A 27,708-nucleotide genomic window follows, 5' to 3' on the forward strand; every position below is an offset into this window, starting at 1 on the left:
AGGCTGTAATCAGAGGGTCAACCCTCCTGCAAACTGTCCAAATGAAGAAATTACCATGTGCTCTGAGCTCTGAACCACTTCCCATGAGCCCTTTTCCTTACCCAGAACCCTTCACACGGCCCATTTATTTGAACTGGCTCTCACCCGCAGCAGGCCGCACTCTGAGGAACGGCTCGTAAAAGTCATCAGGTCCTCATTATCGTCATTACTATAATTATTTTCTATATTTAACTCATGTGAAATGAGGCCAAATGAGTGTGCCGGTTCGCCCCTCTTCTGCGAACCACCCCCGGGACACGTGTTACAGTGGTACGGCCCTAATTTCTTAACACGACGCCGAGGTGTACTGCGTGACGTTCTCACAGTCGGGGCGTACCACTTGTTTTTTTGTGTTTGTTTGAAAACATCCCCGTGCTCCCCGTCGCCGTGGATACTGTTTTCTGTGATGTTGGTGCGGTTGTGTTTTTTTTTTTTTGACCAATGTATTTGTGTGCTTGTTTTGCCAAAGCCACCTCCATTATTATTAGATTGACGTGTGCCCACAGAGAGAGAGGCGGCGCCAGAACCACCCAGAGAGCTCTGACCGAAAAGCAAAAGGTGGAGCCCCCCCCCCTTTTTTTTCAGCAAGTTACATAAGTTCTCTTTTATTTCTGGCACGGTCAGCGCCGGGCTCGCTCCACACGAAACGAGAGGACGTTTGTACTGTTTGTGTTCAGGCGAGACGGCCGGCTTGTTGATGTAGAGGTGTGTGAGTCATAGCAGAGAGTGGAGGGGCTCACACAGCTGGGTCTGCAGGCTGTATGTGGAGCTCCAGGTGCTCGGCTTTTGCACGATTCCTGGTTTACCTAATGACCAAAACATACGATGCGGCGAGAGCGTCAGAGGCCAGATGTTGCAGAGGCACGGCATCAGACCCGGGAGACCCCGAAACTAAACAAAATACATGTGTGCGGGAGGTTTTACACCTCCTTTTATCTTTGAATGTCATCTGGACCTGATCTGTTTGTTCAGTAATGAGGCCAAAGTTTGCTGAGCTTCATCTTCAACATCTTAAGAGCAGAAACAATTAGTCCTTTTAATCGTTTAGTCAACAACCTGCAGCTATTTTTTCTAATAGATGAATCATTTTTAAAGCAAAAGTGGAGCAAACGTGTCTGATTCTTGCCTCTCAGATGTGATGATCTGCTTCTGATAGCTTCGGTTTTGGACTTTCGGTGCCTGTGACTCTTGTAGTTACATAACAAGCATTTCACTGGGTTGTGTGAAAAAGAAGTAAAACATCAATCTGTTTACGGAGATGCAGCGTGTTGAGCCTTCAGGGCCACCGTACAAAAGATTCTATGTAGATTCTTCTTTTTAAGTTCTCGTTTTTGTGTGTTTTGTATGAGACAGGTTGGTTTGTGTCCCACTAAAGCAAATGTCATCATCATTTTTACACACTTAACAACAAGGAAGTGAATCAAAATGTCTGGAAACCACAAAGACGAACTGAAACTAATGATTACTCTCATCGGCGATAAATCTTTTGCTTATTTTCTCGATTAATCGTCAGAAAATGGTGAAAAATTGCAATCAAAGTCCAAAAACCCAAAGATATTAACTGTCACAGACGAGGAAAGAAACTATTGACTTCTATTTTCTTTAAAAAAAACGACTGAAACTGAACTGAATCGATTAATAAAACAGTTGACAGCTAATAGATTAATCGCTGCAGCTCCGCCACTGATGATGTAACCAAACAGTATTCAGTGAGTCAGACTCAGTTTGTGGAAACAGCTCATCAACAAACACGACTACTACAGTACAAACCCTCACGTACAGTATCAGGTCTTGCGGTTGAGTCTGGTGACCACAAGGATCGACACATCTTCACACACTTCACCTTCGTTCTCGCTGTGGTTTGGTTTTTACTGTATGTGAATAAACATAAAAATACAATTGGTGCTCGTGATAACGTTTATAGCCCCTCCACCAATAAAACCTGGGTCATAGATGAGTTCAAACACACTGACTGACTGTGAAACATCACCTCTAATCATCCTGAGCAAACGGGTTGTTAGCTGTAATGGCTAACAGCTACACGCACCTCCTTTTTCTGAAGCGACGCGGAGGAGTGAAGCTCCTGTCTGTTTGCTTCATCCAGCTGTAATCGGAGCAGGTGAAGCCGACTATTAAAGCGGGCGTCACATCTCTGGCATAAACATCGGTTAGTCACAACACGGTGACTGCACCACTCGCCATTGATCCTCCTATAAACACATGTGTTTGCCATTTGTCAGGCGGGGAGGGCCCCTGCTGCTTCACCCACAGACGAGTGCAGCTTCCAGGAAGTTATCTGTTATAAGTCAGCGAGGCGGTCGGCTGCTTCCTAATGTAAATACGAAGCTTTGCTGGTCGTCTGACCCTCGAGGCTGGATGAAATAACACGGGGTGGCAGAGGTGGATAGAGGAGGTTAGACAGCAGCAGCGAGATCTGATCTCAAAACGACGTTTAGGTGCTTTTAATAGCTGCGCTCGCGGCTCGTATGAGCCTCAAAGGTTTATTTTGCCTCTTTAACAACATGTCAGAGGAAGTAATGTGTCTGACACAGTCTCCTTTAAAGGTGCACTACGTAGTTTTGGGGAAGACATGTTAATCATGACTCAATAAACTAACTATCATCAAAGGACGACACAAGTTTTATATCGTGTTACTTCACACAGCGATATGGGGACCGTAAAACACTCTGGGGACCGCTTGTTTTTTCACTTATGGATAAATATTTCTAATGCATATATTGTATTATTACAGTATTAATATTGCAAGTGTTACCTTTTATGAGTTTGAATTTCTACATAGTGCACCTTTTAGCTAGTTAAGCTAGCAGCTAGCATACATAGCAACATGTCACAGATAAGAAACGTGAAAATATCTTGTTTTTAACCAGGTAGCAAGACGTAATGCATCATTTTGTGCAGTTCAAATGTTTCATGAGGCACCGAGGTGATAAAGCAATGCTTGTTTTCTGAGCTTTGGGCCGAGGCATGAAAACAAAACAAGAAACTCCTGAGATGAGTTTAGATTTCTGCACCGAGGCTTCATCAAAGTGTGAATATGTTCTTGTGACTGCGTTTCCGAGCTGTGAGATGTTAAACAGGCATAAAGCATCTCCGTGTGGCTCAGAGGTGACAGTTTCTCTCGCACGTTTTCCTCCGCCGGCTCTGCAGAGGTGGTTTTTACTACCCCTTTTGTTCCATGCGCGTACCGACGCACGCGCTGGTTTGTGATTGTGATGTGTTCACGTGTGGTCAGCGAAACTGGCATCCTTGATTTGACAGCTGGTTACAGCGATCACTATAATTAGAGGAGACAAAGGAGGGTTTGAAACGTGCTTTTCATGTGTCTGTAAGGTGATTTAATTTCTCTTCAGCGCATCAAACACAGTTAAACCACAGCAGGACGCCTGCAAGAACCGCTCGTATGGACAGATCCGGTCTTTTAATGCAAGAGAATTTTCTCATGTGTCTTCAGCCTTTACTCACGGGGGGGGAAAACCCATATTTGGCTTTAGATTGGTGACGCTTTAATGTGTATAATCTCTTATCTGAGTATTTTCTTCACCCTGTTATCATCATTATCGTCATTGCTTGCCAATTTTGGGAGAAGTGGTTCAGATGTTTGGATTTTATTGCCATATTTCGGCAGTTTTTAGAAAATTCTCCCACTCGGGACAAGTGCTGCGAAGCCTTTCTGCAGACTTCTGTCCAGTTTCTTTAGTTTTTCTGACTTCTGACAGCAGGAATTGAAGCTTTTTGTGAATGAAACAAACAGGAACATGCACCTGTATCTGGCACGTTCAGGGTGTTGATTTTGCTCATGAAGGTTGAAACGATACATAAACTATAAATTCCCGCAGTTCTGAGCCTGATTAGTACGAGCGAACCTCCGAGAGATTGAGGGAAGTTCAGGATCAGTGTGAAAATGTTTTCAGCTCTCTGCTGATTTAAAACGAGCAGCACAAATATATTCAAACTGTAATTGTAGCTGCTAGTTGTAATCAAAGCAATCAGCATCTCGTTTCCTCGTGGATGCCTCTGCCAGCCTGGATCAAATTACTGGACTAAGTAGACATACGGGATCCGCTCCTCATTGGGCGACGTTGACCTCACGGGAGGGGGTCACGATTGAACTTGTCGCAGGGAGCCGGTGGCCGCAGGATGATTGTACGGGTGTAATTGTGCAGCGGGTGTTGCCGGCTAACGGCCCTGACAGCGCACTTAGACAATAGCCAGGGAGGCCAGGCCTCGCAGCGAGAGATAACGACGTTAGTAACAGAAAGAGTTTCACGTGGGAAAGAGGAAGGCCAGAGAGGGTTCAAGAAAGGCTTCAGACCAGCAGCAGCCGCACAGCGGGCTTCCTGGTTCCCACAGCGAGCTGCTGCAGGGTGAGGCACACATAAGGTACTCGAAAGATAAGTGAAACTGAATCACTCTCTCTGAAGCTGTGTTTACAGTCGAAGAGGCTATTTTTGACTCATGTTTCTGATAATCCTCACTCTGTAGAAGTAGTTCTTCTCTGTCCAAATGTGCATGTAGTTTTTTTTAGTCCGATTAGGACTCAGATTTTAACCTCAAGTCACCTCATTTCATCTGACACAAGTGGATTTATGCTGCGAGATGAGACTTAAAGGTTTAAAGTCAGCAGCAGCGTGGCTTCAGTACTGTTTCACTTCTTAGTTTCATCTTCATTAAGATATTTCTTAACATTAGCTAACTTCCAGCTAACGTTAGCTGACATTAAGTCCCTTTTAAGTGCTTGGTTAATCCGGCTAATGGTGAATAATGTTAGCCGATGTGTTCACGCAATGTTAGCAAACATTTGCAAACTTCCAGCTAATATTAGCTATCATAACAAACTGGTCACCTGGTTGGTCATGTCAGCTAATGTGTTGGCTAACATTACTAAAACAACTGCTAGGCTTCCCAATTGTTGAAAATGTTAACTTACTTGCAGCTAACATTAGCTACCATGTTGTTTGATTGGTTTAGGTTTGGTTATCAAAGTTATGTTGTGTTAGCTAACATTATCATGATGCCTAATGTTAGCAAACATTAGCTACCCTCTTGCTAACATTAGCTACCATAAGTGACTGGTTATCCGGTTGGTAGTATTAGATGATGTGCTGGCTAACATCACCAAAACAGCTGTTTTTTGGCTACCCAATGTTAGCTAACTTCTAGCTAACATTAGCAACCATAAGTGACTGATCATCTCATTAGTTTATGGTAGGTAATGTTAGCTTATATGTTGGCTAACATTACCAAAATCGACTGGATGTTACCTAATGTGAGTAAATGTGAGCTAACTTCGAGCTAACAGTAGCTTCCATGATGTTTAATTTTGTTTATGGTATGTTGTTTAAGGTGATGTGTTGGCTAACATTACCAAAACAACTGTTAGGCTACCCAGTGTTAGCATACTAGGTAGCTATCCTCCAGTTATCATTAGCTACCATAAACAACTGCTCATTCAATGTGTTTATGGTCGATAATGTGAACATTAAGTAGCTCCATCTTCATTATAAGACCTGTTTTAGCCATTTTATTGCTAAAGCAGTAGAGGCAAAGACTGCTCACATGAAACACAGACCATCTGGGATAACTGAACATCAAACACTCTCCTCTCTCTGTATCTAAAATTAAGGTGCCCTTGCGCAAGGCACTTAATCCCTAATTGCATTTATGGTGCTTACATATCTTACAGTACAGTGCAGTTGTTGTTGAAGGGGGTATCTCCCATGAGTTTGTTATTGTGAGTGTGAAGCGGCTGAAAAGGAGTATTCATGCTCAGTTAACTCCTTCCCCCGGATGAATAAAGGCTTAAGGGAAAAGATTGATGCATTTACTGGGGCAATTAGTCTTAAATGCCTCTTTCAGACACAGAAGTGGCACACTCTGGGGGCTTTTCCTATCTCCAAAATCTGCGGTTTTGAGTCATTATCCCTCAGCCCTCGCCGGCCCTTTAGATAACTGTGCCCTGGAGCGGGACGCAAGCTGAGAAAATCCCATCAAGTTCAGATTGGCTTGAAAGACATCTGGTGCGGAGCTGGGGGCCCTAATGCAATCCTGCATGGTGATTTGAAGTGCAGAAAGAAGTTCACCAGCATGTCGTTCACCGAAGCTTTCCAAAAACTGCCATTGATGTATTGAAAACTAGGGTAAACTCTGGTGTTTTAAAAGAAGAGTTGAGGAAATACTCTTACTCTCTTTGCTGTGGTGGGTCGCCGTTTCCCCCGTTTCTAGTCGTCGTGCTAAGATAAACTAAATTGCTGCTGGCTAGCAAGTAGATTATGTTAAAATGAAGCAAACATCTTCCTCTAAACACGCTCCGCTCTCTCTTCCTCTTGCAGAACCTGATGGCGAAAGCGTTGTACGACAACGTGCCGGAGTCCCCCGAGGAGCTGGCCTTCCGTAAAGGGGACATCCTGACCGTCATAGAGCAGAACACGGGAGGCCTGGAGGGCTGGTGGCTCTGCTCTCTGCACGGCCGCCAAGGCATCGCCCCCGGCAACCGTCTGAAGCTGCTGATCGGACCCATGTTCGAGGCCCAGTCGCCGACCGCCAGCGCGGCCGCGCAGTCCTCCCCTCAGAGCTCGGGGTACCAGCAGAAGCCCGGCCCGGGGGCTCAGGGGATCTACCAGGTGCCCCCGTCCCTCCAGAGTCCTCAGCAGCAGAGTCAGCAGAGCATCTACCAGGTTCCTCCCTCACAAGACATCTACCAGGTGCCACCGAGGAGCACTCTGGCTGCTGATAACGCTCCAAACAAGGTGAGACAGAAAGAAACAAGACTCCTAGTTTACATTTCTATCAGATCATGAACCATGGAAGCACATCTTCACATTTCAAAGGCTGGAACCAGAAAATATTTGGCGATTTTTGCTCGATAAAAGACAATTAATGACTGTGGAACATACTTTAAAATCTCATTACCAGTGATTTATTAGATCCAGTGGTAGAGAGCCGGATGAAAGCACAGATAAATGGAAAATGAAGAGTGGGCTTAGGGAAAGGAGGGAACATGTAGCCTGGTCTTCACGCTGACCTCTGGAGAGAGTCCTTCAGGATCAGAGGGGATTTAAACCAGAACATAATCTCTGCTGGTTTGGACTTCACTGGCTGCTGTGGATATTAGATGTGATGGAACATGGCATTTACGCATTTACACCGTGACCTGTTAGCCCGCCAGTCTGCCACGACTCTCATCAGTATGATTGCACACACAGTGAAAGTAGCAGGGATTGTGTGTCTGCGATGGGAAATGTGTACAGGGTGTGCCGGGCCTGGCGCTCACCACAGAGCAGGGTAGTGTTTTTGTGCAGAGCTCCCATTTGGCTTTTCTTGTACATTGGCACACTGTGTGTAGCAGAGCCAGTCTAAGCCACAGAAGGGCAGTGAATATGGGAATAACTCGTGGAAAAGCAAACAAGTACAGCGCTGGTTTTTTGGATTTTGGTGAAGCACAGCTGCCTGAAAGTAGGTTTTCTTTCTGTGTTTGAATGCTGCACACTTGGTACAGCCAGTACCAGAACACCTGGCATGGTCCTTTACAGTATAGCTACATATACAATCCTCCATATTATATATCTCAGGCTGTCTCAGAAAATACAGCCTGTTATTGAACACAGAAACAAATCTATTGAGTCTAATGTGTTGGCTAACATCACCAAAACCAACTGGGTTTTTGCCTAATGTTAGCAATCGTTAGCTATCTTCCAGCTAACATTAGCTACCATGTTGTTTAGTTTGTTTTGTCGTAGGCTGTGTAAGCTGATGTGTTGGCTAAGATAATCAAAAGTGATTGGATGTTACGCTAATGTTAGCTAACTTTAGCTATCTTCCAGCTAACATTAGCTATGCGACTGGTTATCCTATTTTCTTATGGTAGATCATGTTAGCTGATGTATTGGCTAACATGTAAGGCTAGTTATTGTTAGAAAACGTTAGCCAACTTCCAGCCAACATTAGCTACCATTAACAACTGGTCATTTAATGCGTTTATGGTAGGTCATGTTAGCTGATGTGTTGGTTAACATTAGCAACAAAAGCGACTGGATGTTCCCAGCTAACATTCGCCCACATCAGCTAACATTAGCTACCGTTAAGAGAAGGTCATTCCATTTGATTATGGTAGAATGTTAGCTGTTAGGCTACCTAATGTTTGAAAATGTTAGCTAACTCCAGCTAACATGAGCTACCAAAGCAACCAGATGTTACTAGCTAACATTCGCTCACATCAGCTAACATTAGCTACCATAAATGATTAGGTCATTCCAGTCACTTATGGTAGCTAATGTTAGCAAAAAATAAGCTACATAGGCCTATTGCTTTGCTGACATTGACTCTTCTCTACTTTTGCCACAGTTTAATGTGATTTGTGGCACCAAAACTTACATAGTCTCTGTGTGTATATATGTTTAAAGGCACCAGTGATCCTTCATTACAGATGGAAGTCATTTGGCAGGTGTGTGCTTAAACAGGAAGGAGGAATTTTCCTGTTTATTCAAGCGTTTAACTCGTTCTAGCACCTCAGACCAGATCATCCCTTCAGGAGACGGATAGTAATTACATGCCGAATGAGCTTTTGATGTCCTGAGGGTGTTTTTCTCTAACAAATCAGCCCCAGCCATCATGGAAATGAGCTAAGGTGAGCATTTTGGTGGGTAAATAGGCGGCAGGCGCCGACGGCTTTAGAGGACTTTGTGTGATTCACTGTGATAAAGTCAGTCGGAGCCAGAGGGGCTGAGAGGAGAGACCTGTCAATCAACCTGCACACAGCAGCTCAGTCTACCAACACCTCTGGTTTCCAGCGCCAGGTATTAAAAAAGGCTTTGTTGATAACATGGAAAATTAAATGTGCTTCTAATGAGGCTGCGTTTTGTGCTGTAATCATGTTATTGCAGAGATTAAATTAAAGTCTTGGACGCTCAACTTTCCCTCCAATCTGTGGTTATCAAAGTGGTGCAATTTTCAGCGGTTGTTCCTGTCTGTTAAACAGAAAGAGTTTGATTTTTCTTCTCGTATACTTTTACGTCTGTGTGTCAGTGTTCTGGAGGGGTCCAGACAAGGCTCTGTTGTTTTCCAGCGACGCCTGACTGTTGGACAGCAGCCCTCCATCGGTCTCTGTGGCCGCAAGTCGGTCCTGACGAAGCCAAACAGCAAAATCTGTAGTGAAAACAATTTTAGGAGAAGTATTGTTGGCTCATAAAGTGGAAGTTAAAGGAGCTATTTTTGGGCATTCAGGGTTGAAAAGTCCCCGTTGATTGTGAAAGGACAGGAACTCACCGGGTTGAATCATCTGTACATAAGTCAAAAACATGAAGACATAAGATAACGAGTTTTTGTCAGTTTACTTTCACATTGTTGGTCAACAATATTTCAGCTCAACTGGGGAATATGTAAACAGGTGTAGTCTCCATTTTCCAACTCAGAAAACACAAAAATACATTTTTAAATCAAGATTAATTCAAAACCTCCCTGAAAAAACACATTTCTTTTGGGAATCCTCTCAAAACTCAGCGCATTAAAGGATAACTCCACCAATTTTATTCTTTAAAGTGTGTGTATGTGTGTGAAGCTGCAGTGTTTCAGTTGCATTGTGGGTAATGTAGGCTCCAGCGTGTGGAATAAAAAAGACGATATCTCTGATTCTGCTGTATCGACTTTGAACATTTATTTTCATAATGAGTCCAACATTGTTCTAGAAGAGGAATGTAGACCAGTGGACTGTTTTTCCTACATTACCCACAATGCAACTCAGCCACTGACTGACATCACTGGAGGCAGTTAGTGGCAAGATAGCTGTAAACATCTAGGATATGACTCATGGCCTGTCGGAGGTGAGTTGTGCTACTTATTTATTGTTTTTAGGCGTTTTGTTTTGGTTTTAAGTTGCGATGACGAAGCGTTTGCGGTTTGTTGCGGCTTCTTCACTCTTAGCAACAAGATTCAGGTAACCAGAGCGAAGAGAGAACTGACGGACAAAACATTTCTCAGAGCGAACATAACTCAAGCTGACGGCCGTAATATAAACCCCAGAGTTAACTCAGAATCATCAGAGAGACTCTGAAGTGCTCCAGAGGCTCCGTCCTCCTCTTTGAAACTCTGTAAGCAGACTTCTGGGTCGTCGTATTTGTGGAGATAATTTTTGTTGACTTGAAATCCAAACCCTGACCTTTGCCCTTCAAAACACCGGACTCGATCTTGTTTACTACTGCAGCGGTGTTGATGACAGGCTGCGAGCGTTGACTCATGCTGCATGTGGTGTGGTGTGCTCTGAAGAGGAAAAACAGCCATTCTCCTTGTTTTCAAGTGCAAACACAGCACGCAGACACATGTTCGCTCCCCTCAAATGATTATGGAGGACCGATGCGGGCTTCCTCCGCTGATAATCCCCTCTCGTATTACCCTAAAGCCTCCCGCGGAGAGAAAGGTTCCTGTGCGTCTCGTCCAGGATGCCTCCTCGGGGGTTGGCATGCCAGCGCTGCAGCGCAAATCCAGATTGGGGACTGGTTATTTTCCCTTCATGTGGTGTTGGGGCTCTGGTATATAAAGGCACACTGAGGTCTGGCTCTCGTTGCTTCTCCGGCTGTTTGGTTTGATGCTGCGGCCTTGTCCTTGGGTGACCCTTTTTGGGGAGGGAGGGTGAGCTGGGACCCTCCTCTCGGCCTCTTCAAGGCCTCCCGAAGCCGGGGACCGCGTGGGACAGATGCCTCCAGCTCTCGGGCCACACAAAGAGGCCTCCTCACATGGAGGCCAGCTTTAATCACTCCATTCTTCATCTTCAGCTCTGAAAGGTGCGTCTGTTTCACCAGTTTCTCCCCAGCGTTCCCGTTTCCGCCGTGCTTCCCCCCCCTCTCTGACTCAGGCGCTGAGGTCGCGGCGTTCAAAGATGGGTTGGGTTCAGAGTTCAAAGATCTGCGCCCGAGCTTCTTATCTGCTCCCACCAGACGGCCTTTTCATTCCTCACTTCCTGGCTCATGGTGCTGTGGAGGTGTGCTTCCTTGTATGGGCATTTCCTGCATTCACTGTGTCATACCCATAGATCCAATCTGCCCCGTTGGTGCCATAAAAAGGTAGAGTTTCAACAAAAGGTTTAATTGACTCCCACACAGCTCAAGGAAGTGCACCGATAGCTGTTTATGGGCGACGAGGGCGTGCTATCTACCTCGATAAAAGTCTTCTTTGGAAGTAACCAGGTTATGTGTAATGAATGGCTTGTTTGTTTGCCTCTGCCATATTTTCTCTGCCTAATCATGCGCACGACAATCTCAGCAGCAGATAAGTGAGTTATTTCTTCCTGGAGCGAGCCAGCTCCTTCAGACGCTTGTCTGCTCGCCATTGTCGCAGTCGTGATGAATCGCCGGCCCATGAGGTTTGACCGAGGGGGCAAGGTTATAAATCAGTTGTACCAAAAAGTAATCTGCTCTTGCGGTGCAGCATACCGAGAGACCGAGAGGACTTTCTCCCCTTGAAAGTTTAGAGCAGAGAGTGTGATAAATGAGCAGAAGTCGGAGAGAAGACAGGAAATGCTTTGCTGAAAGTTAACATTTTAGCTGCACGGCTTTAGAGACGGTAATTACCCAAACCCAAGTTGACTTTCAAATTACCTTTTTTTTATCCAACCAGCTGCCCAAAACCCAAAGAGATTCTGTGTCTTGTAATAGGAGGCAAAGAAAAACAGAAAATACTCGCATCTAAAAGCATTTTAAAGCCACACCACACCAGCTCTGTGGATGGATGTCAGCCTGTCGCTTCAGTACATACTGAAATATCTCGACCACTATCGGGTGGATTGGAGGGAAACTTGGTGCAAACATTCACGTTGCCCAGAGGATGATTCAGACTAACTTTGGTGATCCCCTGACTTTTACTGTCGGGACACCGTGAGGTTACATTTGTGATTTTTAGTGGAACAACTGTTGGATGGACATAAATTCATGTTCCCTTCAGGATGGATTGAATTAATTTCCCTGATATTCCCTCGAGTTCGATCATCAGGTCAAATTTCCAATGTGTCAAGAATTTATGACCAAATACCTTGAAAATGAGTCAGAGCAACAAGCACACCACTTTGTTTTCTGTGGTGCCAGGAGCCGAAAAAATCAGTTCCAATGGAAAAATAGTAATTCCCACATGAATGTTTTTAAAGAGCTCAATGTTTCGGTCCCACAGACCTTTTCTCCTGTCTTGTGAAAGGTCTCTGTGACCGAAACATCAACCTTTTTAAAATAAGTCAATGCAGAGGTAAAATAAATATATATATCTGTGCAGGAATGACTATTTTTCATTACAAATACCTGAAAAAAACTAGAGCCAAGTTAATTGATTGCGGATGCCATCGTTCTCTTAAAAGGATTTTTAAAAAATGCTAAAATGAGTCACCAAATATACCACGGAGGATCGCTCAAGTAAGATCTATGTGTGGGAAACACTGGGCTAATGAGCAGATGTACAGGGAGGCGGGAAAAAGACAAAGACAGGAAGTGTGAAACAAGACATGACACATGAGGATAAAACCCACAAAATAAGACTGTAAACCATGTAACTATGTATAAAACAATTGCTACTAGTTTGCTGATGTCTCGGTAGCTAGCTAGCTAGCAAGCTAAGTTGTTTTTGCAGATTTGTGCATGGCAGTCCTGCATTTTGATGTATTTCAATGTTACATTCCCCCTTTGATGGCATATAACACCTGAAATCTCACTAAAGTCCAGCAGGAACGTTGCTACACTTGTTACCGCTCTTCTAATATCAGTTCAGACCGGCAGGATAGGAGCACCGGTTGCTAACGTTAGCCTATAAAGCGCCGATAGAGTCCAGGTTATGAAGCAGTGGTCTTTTATTTTGACAGCGTGAAGTTGTGAATGAATTGCGAGCGTCCATGTTTTTCGAAGACGCCATATTGACACCATTGACGAGAACTGATGATGTATGAGTGCCTTGAAGGGTCGTCCCATTTCTTAGGGGGAGATTTCAACCACCACCAGTCGAAAAACAAGGGATAAGCTGGAGCCTTAGTCTTATTTCCTATTAAGGTTTATGCTTTAGGGTCATGTCTCATTTCACATTATCCCCTTTCTTCTTCTTCGAGGATTGTCTCATGATATTGTCTTCCTAGAAAGTAAACACAGACTGTCAAATACATCTTTTAACATCACGTCTCTTCAGATAATCGCGCCGCCCGGATTTAAGACGCTGCTTTGATCAGCGAGGATGAAGGATGATCCCTATTAGTGCTCAAATCAGTGTGTTCCCTTTTAATGCCCCTCATTAAGCGAGCTGTCTGTTTGGGTTTAGCCAACTTGGACGCGTCACGGAGAGACGGCCCGAAAGCCTCGCAGGATTCACCAGTTAATTACCTGCATTAATTAGTTTGGCACTTTAATAGGCTGCCGCGGCTCCGAGTGGCTGAGGGGGGAACGTTATCGAGCAAAATGGACCACAACAGTGTTGAGAGACGTCTTTTTTGTGCTGTGATTCAGCAAAGCAGAGAAAAAGGGCAGGTTACTACAGAGCAGGAACACACCCTACATTTAGGAGATGCTGTCATATACAAAAACACCACTCTTGCCTCATATACGAGTGATATCGCGGTTAGATCGCCGCACCTGGTGATTCAGATGTTATTTATCTTTGACATTAGAAGGTGAGGCTGTACGCACGGAGGTAGAAGCTGAGAGAGGTCGACTTAGATGGATTGATAAGAGGACAAGAGAGGAGATGATGTGACGGATGGATGAAATTCAATAGCGAGCCACTCTGACGGGCAGTGTCATCGTGACCCGTCTTTTATAAGCAGTGAAAAGCCTCGTTAGCGTTGTTGATTTGTGTCAGCGGGCCTTCGGCAGGGGGAGGAAGTGGCTGCGTGTGTGTGTGTGTCTGTAACCGATGAAAAGGTGTGAAATGACAATTTCCTGTGAAATCGTGCCACGCACATGTGGCTCACCCACAGGCGACGGTGCAGAAGTGAACCTCGTGACATTACTGAAAATATAATGACAGTAATGAGATTTTCTTCCGATGTCAGTGGACAGATGTGTGAAAGAAGAACTGACATGAAGTGTTTCGACGAGGCCGAGCGCCAAAACAGCTTCAGTGCTGAAGACTTTGAACTCTAGTTGAGTGATCGGCGCCATTTTGTGCCAGAATACAACCCTTTAATCAGTGTTTTGATGTGAGATCTGGTGACTGCAAAGGCCACAGCGTATGATTCTCATCTTTCTAATGGTGAAACCTCTCAGTGATGACTTTTTTCTTCGCCTATGTCCGTTTGTTGGTTTGTTGGTTTGTCAGCATGATTACACAAAAACTACTGAACACATTTCCACAAAACTTAACTGGAAAATGGATCTCAGCCCAGAATAGATCCCATTAACTTTTGGTGTGGATCCAGATAAAGGGATGGATCCAGGAATTTGCAAAATAGGGTGTTTTTTTCCACATTTTAGTTAATTTTTAAGGGAATAATACATGGATCTTGATGAAAACATACAACATAGTGTTTTAAAATCAATTATTTGACACATAGGAAGCCATCTTGGATCTAGAGTGATGTGCCTCACTTGGTAAAACAACAATAGAGTAATTTCATCACAATATGATTCAGCTGAAAGTTGATAGTCGATAGTGTTTTCGACGTGACGCTCTGCTCATCAGCACGTACATCTAAGAGAAGCTGATGAGGCAGCTGTTGATGTCATGACGACACCTCTCAAATGAAGTAAAGCTAAAAAGTTCCTACCTGCCAAAACTTGAGCCGGCCAGGATGCAAAGTAAACACAGTGCTGCTGAAAGAGCCGTGAGTCACTCACCAGAACTCGTAGGAGCGTTAACAAGCCATCTATTTGTCTCCTCGGGGCACCAGTTTGAACCTGATCCCTCTTTAGTCACTGTGCCTCCTCCATGAAGGAATCTGAAGAGTCTATCACCAGAGCGGGAACAAATGTTTGCTCAGTCATGATGTCATCGCTCTCTGAAAGCCATCGCAAGAGCCAACCTCATTGGACGTGGCAAATATTTACCCACCAGCAATTACAGCCAGCGCCGAGCGGCCTCAGCAGCAACAGCCTGCTGGGTAAACAGAGGCGGAGATGGGAAATAAATGAGCAGTGTGCATCTGGCGGCGGGTTGAGAGGAGCCGCTGATGGGACGAGCGCTTCTCAAAGCGATGACACGTACCTGTGGAAAAGGTCAGCGAGGTCCGTGACGGACACCTCGCTGCCATCTGCATGTGGCAGCTGAGTCCAGACAGCCCGTTATCGTCAGCACGCAGGCCCGACCCGCAGGGACGGCAGCCGGTTAGAGTGACCTTTAACTAAGCTGCACTTTGCTGTTACTTAGTGAAAGACTGGCTCCCGGTCTGCCGTGTCTGGTTACACGTCTGCCTTTTTTAAATCCTGAAAAATGAAAATACAATATGTAGAAGTTCGTGATGCAGCTCTCAAAATTAAGGCACTTAAATGCACAGTATGTAATTTCTGCAGCCATGGAGTCTCATTGATGACATCATGAAGTAGCGTGGGATCATGGGAGTTGTTGTCTTTATTTTAGATAACCACCATTGCAGATTAAAATCTATCTATCTATCTTTTTTTTCACGTTTGTTTGTCCGTTTGTTTGTTTGTTTGTTGGTTGGTTTGTCAGCAGAATTACACAAAAACTACCAAACAGATTTTCACTAAAGTTGGATGGAGAACGGGTCTTAGCCCTAAATAGACCCAACTAACTTGTGTTGCAGATCCGGATAAGTTACTGATCCAGGAAGCTTTTCCTTTTATGTCACCTTGCGAGACAAGGTGTTTTTTTGACCTTTGTAATTGATTTCTCAGGGAATAATGATTGGTGTGATACAGGGCTGTAAAATGTGATACTGGATTACTGGCTTGATTGAATTCACTGTTGGGCTTTGGCTGAGGTATGCAAAACTTGCCTTAGAATTGTCACATTTTTAAGTTTTCTTTCATATCAAAGTAATCCAGTGATAGTTTTCTGTACATCTATGTATATACTGCAAAAAGAAACTGCTAATAGTTAATTCGGCATACTTTTTCAAAACATTTAAATAAATACAGGCCTATAAAATCCCATAAAGGCTCCATTTTGGGGCGGTTTCAGTTGATTCTTTAAGCACAGTCTCAGACCTTGAAAACCTCTGACTGGATCATATGACCCACACTATATTTTCATTCAACAAATGAAAAATAACGTGGTTTCCATCACTGTTCTGCAAATATACTACAAAGCAGATACAACATCTTTTTCTTGTAGTTTTAACAGCCTGCAGTTGTGCGAGCGTCGGTGCGTGACAGGAGCCCGAAGCAGCGAGTCTATTTATTCCCCCGCTGGTTTATTTCAGAGCTCGGTCTGACGCGTTTAAAACCCCTTCGGTGTATGTTTCAGCGCTGACCCCACAGGCCCTGTTGGGATGATGTATGCACGGACAGGAATGCCAACAATGAACACCTTAAATCACCACGGCCTTGTTCAGATCGGGTCTTATGAGAACCATATGGACTACTGTTAGTCAGACTCCGGCTCAGATGAATGGCATTCCTTTCCATACTAGGCGACGGACTCTCATTTTCCGTTCCTCTCACTTTCCACCTCTGTTACCTTTTTTCATAAATCTCTTTTACAAACCAGTCGCCCTCCTCCTCATCCTCCTCCTCCTCTTCTTCCTCTGAAACATTAATCCCTTTCTGAGTTGGCCGAGGGAACGGCTCCTACTGCTCACGCTCCGATAAACGTCTCCACAGTTCGGGAGGATGGTATTAGGATATTAACTCCGGCTATACGGCGACTCATGAGAGGATACGGGGGCTAAAGTCTTATAACCTCCCCGGAGACTTTCCCCTCTGCCAGGAAGCCATGCGCATGGTTCCTATTTTCGAGCCCTGCTAATGAACCCTTGCTTGCTCTAGTGTGGCGATGCTGGTGCGTGGGGGCAGGAGAGGACTACTGGGCTCAGCGAAGGACATTCCCAGCATTCCTCTGTCTGTCTGACGCGGCAAGGAGGTCTGCAGCTCTGCTTTTAGGGGTGACGACGGCGAGGAGGGGGGGGGGGAGGGGATGGAAACACTGGGATTAGGAGGTGTGGAGGGACTGCTTAGCACTGACGGGTGTACGTGAAAGAGTAGGAGTAGAGTCTGTGTTTGTGTTTTTCTTTTCTGCACCGCGGTGTAAAATATTTTAAAGGTGTATTAAATCCCACAGCGCAAAAATGACAAGGTTGTTCATCAACACCAAACACCAGCGAGCGCTTCACCAGGCTCTGAGATGTCGCCATCGAGCCAGCGCGACAGTAAACTCATTTTTATATCCTCTTCCAGTCATAAAATGTTCTCCTCGCTCGCTGAAAAGCAGCATTTAAAGTTTCTTACTGTTGTTACAAAGATCTGCTGCAGTTTGACTTCTGCTCATTTTACTGCTCGACTGAATCACATTAGTTTTATGTAGTTTTTTATTATCCACACTGCAGATTTTGTGACGGGCTATTCAGTCCTGCCACAGGAAATATAACTCAGCTTTTAGGTCTGTGTTTAGTGTTTTCTTGCTTTCCTTTCGTACTAATTGAAGTCGAATTACTAAACGGTAAACTTTACTTGGTCTGTTTTGACCATTAGCTAATTAGCTAGCTTTGGCTACAGACTTCTCTCTCTTGTTCCTTATATTTCAGTTTTATTCCTTCAAAGAGAAACTTTATAACTCTTAACTGAAGACAAAAAAACTACAATCTTGAAATCAAACATGAATTAATACATTTCTTTCCAATAAAAGGCACGAGCTACTGTTACTGTGCTTTACGTTGCTAATGCAGGCTAATGGTAGCTAGCTTAAGTTAGCAAACTTTAGACAGATGTTGCTGCTTATATCTCTGCAATTTGTATATTTCTGGCTTCACTTTGGGCTCTGAGAAATTCTGTTTTATTTTTCTTTATTTTCTGACATTTTATTGACAAAACAAGCGATGGAGCGTGTGAGTTTCATCCCTGCTGCAGTATTCTGCGGTGTTTCTGCCTGGGTATCATACAGTAGTAGGCCCGTAGAGCTGACAGGAACCGGTCCCTGGTGGGACTCGAACCAGATGTCTTAAAAAGCAACTGACTAAACAGACCGTCTGCTCTGCGGCTCCAGGTCTCTGTTTATCTCTCCGTTTCCTGGGTCCTTTACAAATAGCCTGAAACAGGGAGGATGTTGGTCCGTCTCTGTTGTCAGAACATATCCGCCTCAACTGTAATCACTTATTTCCCCAGGTCACTCGAGGACTGGGAATGAAAATAGGCAAAAAACAATGGAGAACGAGGACAAATGTGCAGAGAGTCTGAGAGCTGGGTGGTGGGATGAAGCGTGTTGTACTGTGTCTTTGTCCTGAACGCTGCTGAGCCCCAGGTGTCGTTTTTTAGACAGCAGCTCTGATTGTTTGTCTCACCTCCCCGCTGTGATTGGACAGGTGGTGACCCCGACCAGAGTGGGACAGTCTTACACCTACAGCCCCGGCCAGCACAACCAGCAGGACCTCTATGATGTCCCACCCAGCAGATCACAGGGGGTAGGTGTCTCATGTTCCCACAGCATGTACAGTCTGAACTCCTGTCCACCTAAAGAGCTAAAAATAGTCTGAATGGCCCCTCAGTGTACAATGTGATGGATTTCAAAGGGGTTACGTGACATTTTCAGCTAAATTTACAGTGACATGTAGTCTGAACCCCCTCCTGAGGAACTCAAATGTAATTATAAACAAAAAGAAAAGAAGATTATTAAATGAAAAAAGGTTTAAAGCAACATGTCCCCTCACTTTGTCACTCTCTGCTCTGACCTGCTACTGTTAATCATTTGAAATAAAGTAAATGGGTCATTCAAACAAACCAGACACATTAGTCGTCACCACAGCAGGAGCTGTTTGAGTATTCGTCACAACCAGAAAGCTGTTTTCTTTTATCTTCAGTTGGTTCCGTATTTGAATCTACCACATATCCTGTTCTGTGCAGTGACCCAATTTTCTCAGAAAGGATCCCTGACAGTTAGTTTTGTCCCGTCATCTTGGTTTAAGCTGATAAACCCTGCAGTGCCTCTTCTGAGGGGCCGAGATGGGACCTTATTTCATAAAAAATATGTCTGGTAGTGAAAGGTGAGGGACAAATACATCTTTTGATAAGTTTACAGGACATTTACACTCAAGGAAACCTAATACCAGAACCTTGAAGACCCGGTGCCGTATATATTAGCTAAATAATACAACTGACTAACTTTCCTTTTGCATGGCCGCAGCTTTAACTGTAAATATGATCAGACTTATTTCTGTGATTTCACCTCTTTCAGTCTTTTTTCTGTGTCGAGGTGTCGGCCATGTTGGCATTCACTGAGCAGTTTAACAAAAAAATGGTCGCATGTGGCACACAGGAAGAGGCAGGACGTCACCTCTCCATTGAATAAAGCTAGTTTTATTGTATTGGTGTATATATTGTGATTATTAAAGCAAAACTAGAGGCGCTCCTACAAAATAAAAGGTTGCAATTTACCTTGAAAGTGCAGAATAAAAGAATTTTAGTTTAAAAATTGAGCTAACGTTGCTGTTATGTCAAAGACGTCTATGCATGCTACTGCAGAGATATCCTCTGAAGTTAGCCCCGGCCTCTGTTCTCTCACAAAACCACTAACTGCACTGTTAACTGAGCTAACTCGCTAACAGCAGCTACAGTTAGCAGCAGTTTGAGGCTATTAATTAAAGGTTGATATGCAGCCCTTTATTAGTTTGGAGTATAATCTAATTAATATAATCTATTTAATCGTTCATCGTGGTCATAAATATGGCTTTTACATATTTGTTGTTAATCTCGTGTTTGCTTCATGTTTCAGGTGTACGATATCCCACCTGGTCAGATGTTCCCTGCTGCCAGAAACCAGGGAGTGTACGACGTCCCCCCGCCTCAGATGGACCCGCGGACGCAAGGCGTTTACGACATCCCTCCGTCTTCACAAGGGGTAAGACAAAAATGTCAACAACCGGCCGATCCTGCACCACAACGAGAGGGCACATCAGTCAGACACTCCATTTATTTCAGTCAGATAATAAAAACTGAGGAAGCGGTGGCTGCTGCTGACCAGAAAATGTTATTTAATGTTTATTGATACAGTTCCTAGTATTTCTCTTAATTGCCTGTAATAAATGAATAATACGTCAAATGTCATATTTAAGACGTTCCTGCGGCCGCTCTAAATGAAACCTTCGCCTGCCAGAAGAGTTTAACCAAAACTCCATGAGTATGGTTCTGAGTCTGAACTCTCCAGTCCAAGGACACAAACTCTTCTGTTTCCAGAGCCTCTAAGATTTCACCAGAGCCGACCAGGCAGAGCGCCACCAGTTTGTTTGTAATAACCTGAAATATGCCGGGACCTGTTATTTGCGTCGCTCCTAATTACAGTTTGGGCAGGCCTGTCTAGCTGTAAAGGGTGCGTTTCAAGGCTGATGGAAATCACTCGCAGGCCACCGTTTTATTCACCCCGCCGCGCTCCCACCGTGCTCCGTGCCATGTACGTCAGAACGCACACTCGGCCCTGTCAAAGTCAGGGGGAGGTTTTTTTTTTCTTTTTACTCTTGTGTCTGTGAGAGGAAGAAACTTTGAGGTTTTAAATATAGTACACGAGCCAGAAGCTCTTTCACTTCCTCAATCTGCAACTGCAGCGCTGCTGTGCAAACAGTATCCGGTGAAAACCCGCCGACATACGGTCCGGTTACATTTACACTTTCCGGGTCAGTTTCCTGTAAGCTCTTAAATGTCATGTAATGAGAAAACTGGGTTTTTCCTAATGAGGGTGAGGGATTAGAGGAGCTAATTTCCCGCTGATTTCTCGCACATGTGTACATTTAATCAGCTTTCATTGCACGGAGAGATTCATCCTTGTGTTTAAAACCATTCAGTCCAGACGCCGACTGAAACCTCCACACTAATAAGTAGCTGCTAGACGTCTAAAGTCATTTCGTTTTAACATCTGAGGAAAGGCTCTGGGGAAATTGAAGATAAAGTCCTTTACATGTTCGGTTGCTCATTATGTGATTAATGAGATTAATGAGGGGCAGCTCTTTTTCAGCAGTATACCGAGTACATTTACTCATCTAAAGCATTAAAGTCTACAGTATTAGTGTTTTAAAAAATACTTATATTCCAAGTTTAAATAAAGATAATGAAATAATATAATAAAGTGTTTGTTTCCTCCAAAAGAACGGCATTTTTATGGGGTTAAACAAGCTCAAAAACTCATGAAACTTTGCACAAGTGGTGGAAATGTTCAGATTTATGGGTTTCAGCCATGGGCGGGGTAAAACGGCTCGCTAGCGCCCCCAAAAATGCAGCCCACTTGTCCAAAAAAGTCTCTTGTGGCTGTGAATCAGACATTTTGAATTAAGTGCTCATTTTTGGCACTTTGCACGTGTTGTGCTTGAACATAAACTCCCTTTTCAGCTTTGACCACATCCAGCTCAAATGTTGTTTTCAAACAAAAGTTATTCAAGGTTTGAGTTTTCGTTGTAGGGTTTGGTCGTGGTGAGGCGGCGAGTAAAAACGTCTCGTCCAGGAACAATAACGTGCGGCAGCCCCGACACACAGGATGCAGTTTTTACTATTATTATTATCAAGAAACTTGTTTTTAATGAAGAAACTTTTTGTTTCTTGTTTCAAATATTCATGTCTGATTGTTTCTTTTGTCTGCAGGTCTACGCGGTGCCTCCCTGCAGGACCAACCCGGCCCTCCAGGAGGGAAACTACGACTTCCCGCAGCCTCTCAAACACAAACAGGAAGGCATCTACGACGTACCTCCACCTGTCCTCACCAAGCCCACACAGAGCCCTCAGTCTCACTATGACTTCCCCCCCAGTGTGGAGCCTCCTGCCCATCACCAACACCCGAACACCAACGGCAACGAGGGCATTTACGACGTGCCTCCGCCCGCCCTTCATTCAGGGGCGGGGTCTCAGAGGGACGTGTACGACATCCCTCGGGGCATGCAGCCGTCGCAGCACAGAACCTCGCCCGCTGACAGAGACAACAGCAAAGGCATCTACGACATCCCGGCTCAGGATGCTCGCGCAGTAGCGGACGTGACGGACGGCGTGAACCGCCTGTCGTTCTCCAGCACCGGCAGCACGCGCAGCAGCATGTCCACCTCGTCGTCCTCCACGGGCTCCAGCTCCGAGGGCCGCCTCGCTCTGGACGTGGACGCCGCTGTGCAGAGGTTGTACCGCCTGCAGCAGGCCGTGGACGCCTCAGTCGGGGCTTTACACTCAATGGCAGCTTCCCCTCACTGGAGGACTTTTCCCTTCATGGAGCGCCACGCTAACGACGTGCGCACGGTGCTGGACCGGGTCCGGGCGGCTCTGGGGGACTTTGTTGTGTTCGGTAGAGGAGCCGCGGCGAACGCCACGGCTCTGTCAGACTCCAGCCTGCACAGTAAGCTGAGACGGCAGCTGGGACGCCTGGAGGACTCGCAGCAGATCCTCCTGCAAATCTACCAGGTCCTGGAGAACTGCAGCTGGGCTCTGAACGCTCTAGTGTCTTCAGGCAAGCACCACAACAAGACCGACGATCTGGATCGCTTCGTCATGGTCTCCAGGACTGTTCCCGACGACGCCAAGCAGCTGGCCTCCACGATAGGCAGCAACGCTGAGCTGCTGTTCAGGCGGACGCACATGGACGGGTCTTTCTCCATCGGCAGCACACCTGAGGAGAACATGATCCACCCGCTCACCTCCCCCTCCTCTGACAACGACAACTACGGAGGGCAGACCAAGCCCTTCCCCGTGCCCTCCAGCCAGGACAAAGACAACATGAACAACAGCGAGAAGTGTGTGAAGAGCTGGATGGAGGACTACGATTACGTGCACCTGCAGGTAAATCCTCAGAGTGAGAAGAGCTGAAAGAGTCAGATTATAAAAGATCGTTCTTGTAGACGGGATCTTTAAAAGTATCCTGATAAAACATTTCTGCAAAATATCTCACAGTCATGTTGCTTTTAGTCTCAGGGTTTCGGCCATTTTAGGTATTTGTGTTGAACAAAGTGTCTTTTTTAAAACTACAACACGATGTCAGACATTTTTAAATCCTACACATGGGGGCTTTAAAGGTACAATATGTAAGAATTTTAGTTTTAAACGTTCAAAAACGAACAAATTATCAACAGAATGTGAAAAAACAACAGTTTTGACGTCTTTGTGTCATCTTCAGAAGAAATCTACTGACGTTAACATGCTAATCAGTTAGCCCCTAGCCAGCTAGAGAGTCAGAGTCAGCTAATGTGGCTGCTAGCTGTCTAACTCATGTAGACGTATCAAAGGTCAAGCCTGAGTGCGTCTGAATGCCTCCTCTCACCTTCGTGTCTTCCTCCGCAGGGCAAAGACGACTTTGAACGTCAGCAGAAGGAGCTGCTGGACAAAGAAAACATTATTAAGCAGAGTCAAGTCCAGCTGGGACAGGAACAGGTGAGAACAAAGCAGGTGACCTTTACGGGTCTCATGGGTGCAGAGACTTTGTGAGCCACACGGCCGCTCAGAGCCAGAGTATAGAAAATAATCAAACAGTGATGTGAGACTCTTTGTACTGAGAGCTTTGAGGTCGCACAGTTTCTGCTGACATTTCCAGTGTTTGAGAGAAATGTGTCTGTGCTCGTCTCTCCGGGTTGAAGTGGGTGGTGCTCAGCTGCTCCCGTCAGCAGTTATCAACATTTAAATCAAAATGTAGTGACAGCTGTGGAGCTGGTTGTTTCCCAACCACTGTCAATTAAATGTGATGGAGCCACACCCACACAGATCTGATGAAGAGCTTCAGCTTCGAGAGTCTGGAGGGTTAAACTCTTGTAACAAACAACAACCAGTGTTTGTTGATATTAAATGTAATAGACTCATGTTTCCAAAGGCTTTAAAACTTTTGGTCATACATCTACCTGAAACTTGCTTTGAAAAGTGACTCAAGCGATTAATCTACTGAACGTTTAGTCTATGAAAATGTCAAAAAGTGGTGAAAAATGTCCGTAACAACCTCTTAAAGCTTCAAGTGATGTGTTTAAAGTCCTTTTTTTACTTCACCAGGAGTCCAAAACAAACCCAAAACATCATTTCACATAAATCAAACAGCAAATCCTCATATTTAAGAAGCCAGAAATAGCAAATATTTGACATTTTTGTCTGGTAAAATGACTCAAACGATTAATCAACTAAGCGTTTCATCTATAAAAAGTCAAAAAGTGGTGAACAATGCCCGTCGCAACCTCCCTCAGCCATAGTGATGTCCTTGAATTGCTTGTTTTGAGTCCAAACCCAGAAAAAAAAGACATTATTTTACAAAAACCAAGGAGCAAATTTAAGATTTTCATATTTGAGAAACTGGAACCAGTAAATATTTGTCATTTTTGCTTGAAAAAAGACTCAAACTATCAGTGGGGTCATCTATAAATGGACCGCTATCTGCAGCTGTAGTCAGAAGTGTGTTTCTGTTTTCAGTAAGAGGAAGACTTCAGTCTCACAGAGCTGAACCTCGTCTCATTATCTCTGTAAAATCATTAACAAGCGAGGAAACTAATCTGAATCCTGTCGCCCTTCACAGATCAATCAGTTCAAGAAGCTGGAGCAGGAAGTGATCAAACCCGTGGAGAACGACATCACACAGTGGATCTCGCACACAGGCGTGACCTCGGCCTCCCCGTCGGACTCGTCCTCCTGCCTCTCCCCGTCCGCCCCCGTCTGCGCCCGGGACCGCCAGCTGCTCGGCTTCTACTCGGAGCAGTGCGAGCAGCACTTCGTCACGCTCCTCAGCGCCGTGGACGCCTTCTTCGGCTGCGTCAGCGCCGGGCAGCCCCCGCGCATCTTCGTGGCGCACAGCAAGTTCGTCATCCTCAGCGCCCACAAACTGGTCTTCATCGGAGACACTCTGTCCCGGCAGGCCTCGGCTCCCGAGGTGGCCAACAGGGTGATGAACTCCAGTAACGTGCTGTGCGACTTGTTAAAGACGGTGGTGGCCGCGACCAAGACGGCCGCCCTGAACTACCCGAACACGGCCGCCATCCAGGAGATGGTGGACAGAGTCACTGACCTCTCGCACCACGCGCAGCAGTTCAAAGAACAGTTGCTGCAGCTGGCCAACTTGTGATTTTTAAACCACGTCGCTGCGTTCATTTCACCATAGACTCCACGTGTACATTAATCTAGCATAAATATATATATTTACAGTACATTTATATATATTGCTCTTCATCTTTAAGCCTGTTTTGGATGTTGTAAATAGTCCGTTCTGTAAATATTTGCTCTATTTTGTGTAGATTGTTTTATATTATGGTATGAATATATATGTAGATGCAGTATTTGGTGTCTCTGTAGGATCATGTAGACGTTTTTCATAACATTCCTGTCGCATATTACGAAGCACCTTATGACGAGATGAGTCCCGTTTTTTTGTTTTTTTTTCTCGTTTTTACCTGTAGAACGTCGTGGATGTGTCTTACTGCTGGTGTGTGACAGTAAATCTCCTGTAAAATCATGTTTAATGTCCATATGTGTGTGTGGAGCTCTCCACAAAGTAAAGGATTGTTCTTTAACCATGTGACTGTGTCGGTTAATCTCTCCGACGTATCGGATTCGTTACAGGAGAGGAGACGTTCCCAGGAGGGGAGGACTAGGAGAGAGGGAGGAAGGTGTTATTATAGTCGAGAGACCTTGAAGAATTGAAGCATTTAAGCAAATTCAAAGCTTTTAAGGCTTATTCTGGTATTTTTGGACTAAAGCGACGAGGCAACGCCATTTAATTTCTATGAATATTGATCAGTTTTATGCTTTTAAGTCAGCTTGAACACTTTTTTAGTATAAAGCCTACTAGCTTTTTTTGCCAGAGGCGGATGAAGACCATGAGATGCAGTTGAAATAAGCCAATAAGTGGGAAATGACTGTTCCCAAGATTTTTCACACTCGTAAGTCATAAATATGAGTCTTGAGGAACAACACCAACATCTTCAGTGTCTTTCCGGAGCTTTCGACCGCACGTTGTTCTTCATCAGCTGATGGATTGTTACATCAGTTTGATCGTTTCTGTTAAACGACTATTTCCAACGTCAAGAACGAACTTTAACCCTCGATCTAATACCGCTAATGTTTCGTTTTTCTGGAGCTTTCAGCTGCAGCTCATGGTCTTCATCCACAGATCCTGAAATATGAATGACGGCACGTTTAAAAGCTCCTGTCGATCCCGCAACGACATCACTTCTGTGGTGAGACACAAAACTTACATAAGGAGCTAAATCCCTCCGAAGCATGACTCAGCAGAAACCACATTAAAAACACCAGTGCAGGGTTTTTTTTAGTTTTCTCTGTAACCGTGGCGACCCTCCGTCGTGTCGAACTCGATCACATCCTCTTCGCTCCCCGAGGGGATATTTAGCGATTTCCAGTCACGTCTGATCAGAGTGAGTTCTGCTCTGTAATCGCAGTGTAAGATGGGAGCTGGAGGGATTTCACTAAGCAGCGCAGAGCTGCTGGACGAGCTGCCTCCGCCAAACACTCCTTCACTTCGCATGTGGAACATCTGACACGACACAAAGACAATAATGAGGACGTCCTCTGGTTTTGAGAGTGACCCGATCAGCTGCGGCACATTTTCTCTGGTTCGCAGTGAAGTGAACTGATAAAAATGTAGAGAATAACAGAAGATCTTCATGCAGGAACATTAAGTTGAGCAGAAACTAAACTGTAGGATGAGTTTTCTTCTTACATCTCTGGTTTTTGCCTGGCGACCACCAACCCCCCTCCCTTCAGCTCCCAATCAGAAAATCTCATTAAAAATCCTCCGAGCTCACGCAGGCTGGCACTTACAAGCAATCCGAGTGTTTTTATTATTCAGTGCATTCCTCTCCGGGCTCTCCGGGGAGAAGAGAAAGAAAGGAATTTGCAGTGACTTTGAAAAGGTTTCCCATTTAACCCAAAGTGCAGACAGACACAGTAAATCAGGAGGATGTCAGGTCCGTCTTACAAATCTGTCTGCTGCATTGTAATCTACCCTGCAGAAGCCAGGGGATGAGAAGGAAAAGGGTTTTAAAGTGTTCAGGCTGATAGAAGGATGTAACGTCCTGATTTTATACCTTTTAAAGATGATTATATCCAAAAAGAAATCCCCAGAAGCTCTAATACATGACAGTAGTGCTTTGAGCGAGGCTACTGCTATACAATATGTTGACAGACCTAATGTTTGCCACCATCTGAGATTAGCGTGTTAGCATGCTAATTATCAACACAGAAGACTTGACGAGGAAAAGTAAGCGATTGTCAGCGACCGAGCTGGAAGTCAGGACGGACACATGGAAAAAAATTCTCTATTTATTTAAAAATAGCAAAAAAATTAAAAACAAGTGCTGAAGAATAATTCTGGACCCATAAAAGATGCAGAAGTAAACTTAAGCAGCAACTAAAGAGCGCTTAAGAGCTGTGGGGGGAACTTATATAGCAGCTGATCAGACCATTTAGAGACAGGAGGGGACGAACAGGACATAAACATCTAAACAAGTGCCAACACAAACCCAACACATGTTGCTAATGCTACCAAACATTAGCTAAACGACAATAATGAGAGAACATTGTAAGAATGGTTTTTTAAATAAACAATAATGATGGAAATCAAAACTAGAGCACTACTTCTGGC

The 27,708-nt window shown here is 44.7% G+C and overlaps 1 protein-coding gene across 1 annotated transcript in view; it reads left to right on the forward strand.

Annotated features, from left to right (window-relative positions):
• Positions 1–25,623, forward strand: part of nedd9 (neural precursor cell expressed, developmentally down-regulated 9) — a 33,530-nt gene extending 7,907 nt beyond the window's left edge. Inside the window, exons 2-7 of the mRNA XM_073484109.1 lie at positions 6,390–6,806; positions 18,488–18,586; positions 19,894–20,019; positions 21,747–22,922; positions 23,421–23,510; positions 24,631–25,623. Coding sequence (XP_073340210.1) covers positions 6,390–6,806; positions 18,488–18,586; positions 19,894–20,019; positions 21,747–22,922; positions 23,421–23,510; positions 24,631–25,173 — 2,451 coding nt within the window. The 3' untranslated portion in view covers positions 25,174–25,623. The remainder of the gene's footprint in view (positions 1–6,389; positions 6,807–18,487; positions 18,587–19,893; positions 20,020–21,746; positions 22,923–23,420; positions 23,511–24,630) is intronic.
• The last annotated feature ends 2,085 nt before the right edge of the window (positions 25,624–27,708 follow it).

This window comes from Pagrus major, chromosome 16 (assembly GCF_040436345.1).
Source record: "Pagrus major chromosome 16, Pma_NU_1.0".
Classification (NCBI taxonomy): Eukaryota; Metazoa; Chordata; class Actinopteri; order Spariformes; family Sparidae; genus Pagrus; species Pagrus major.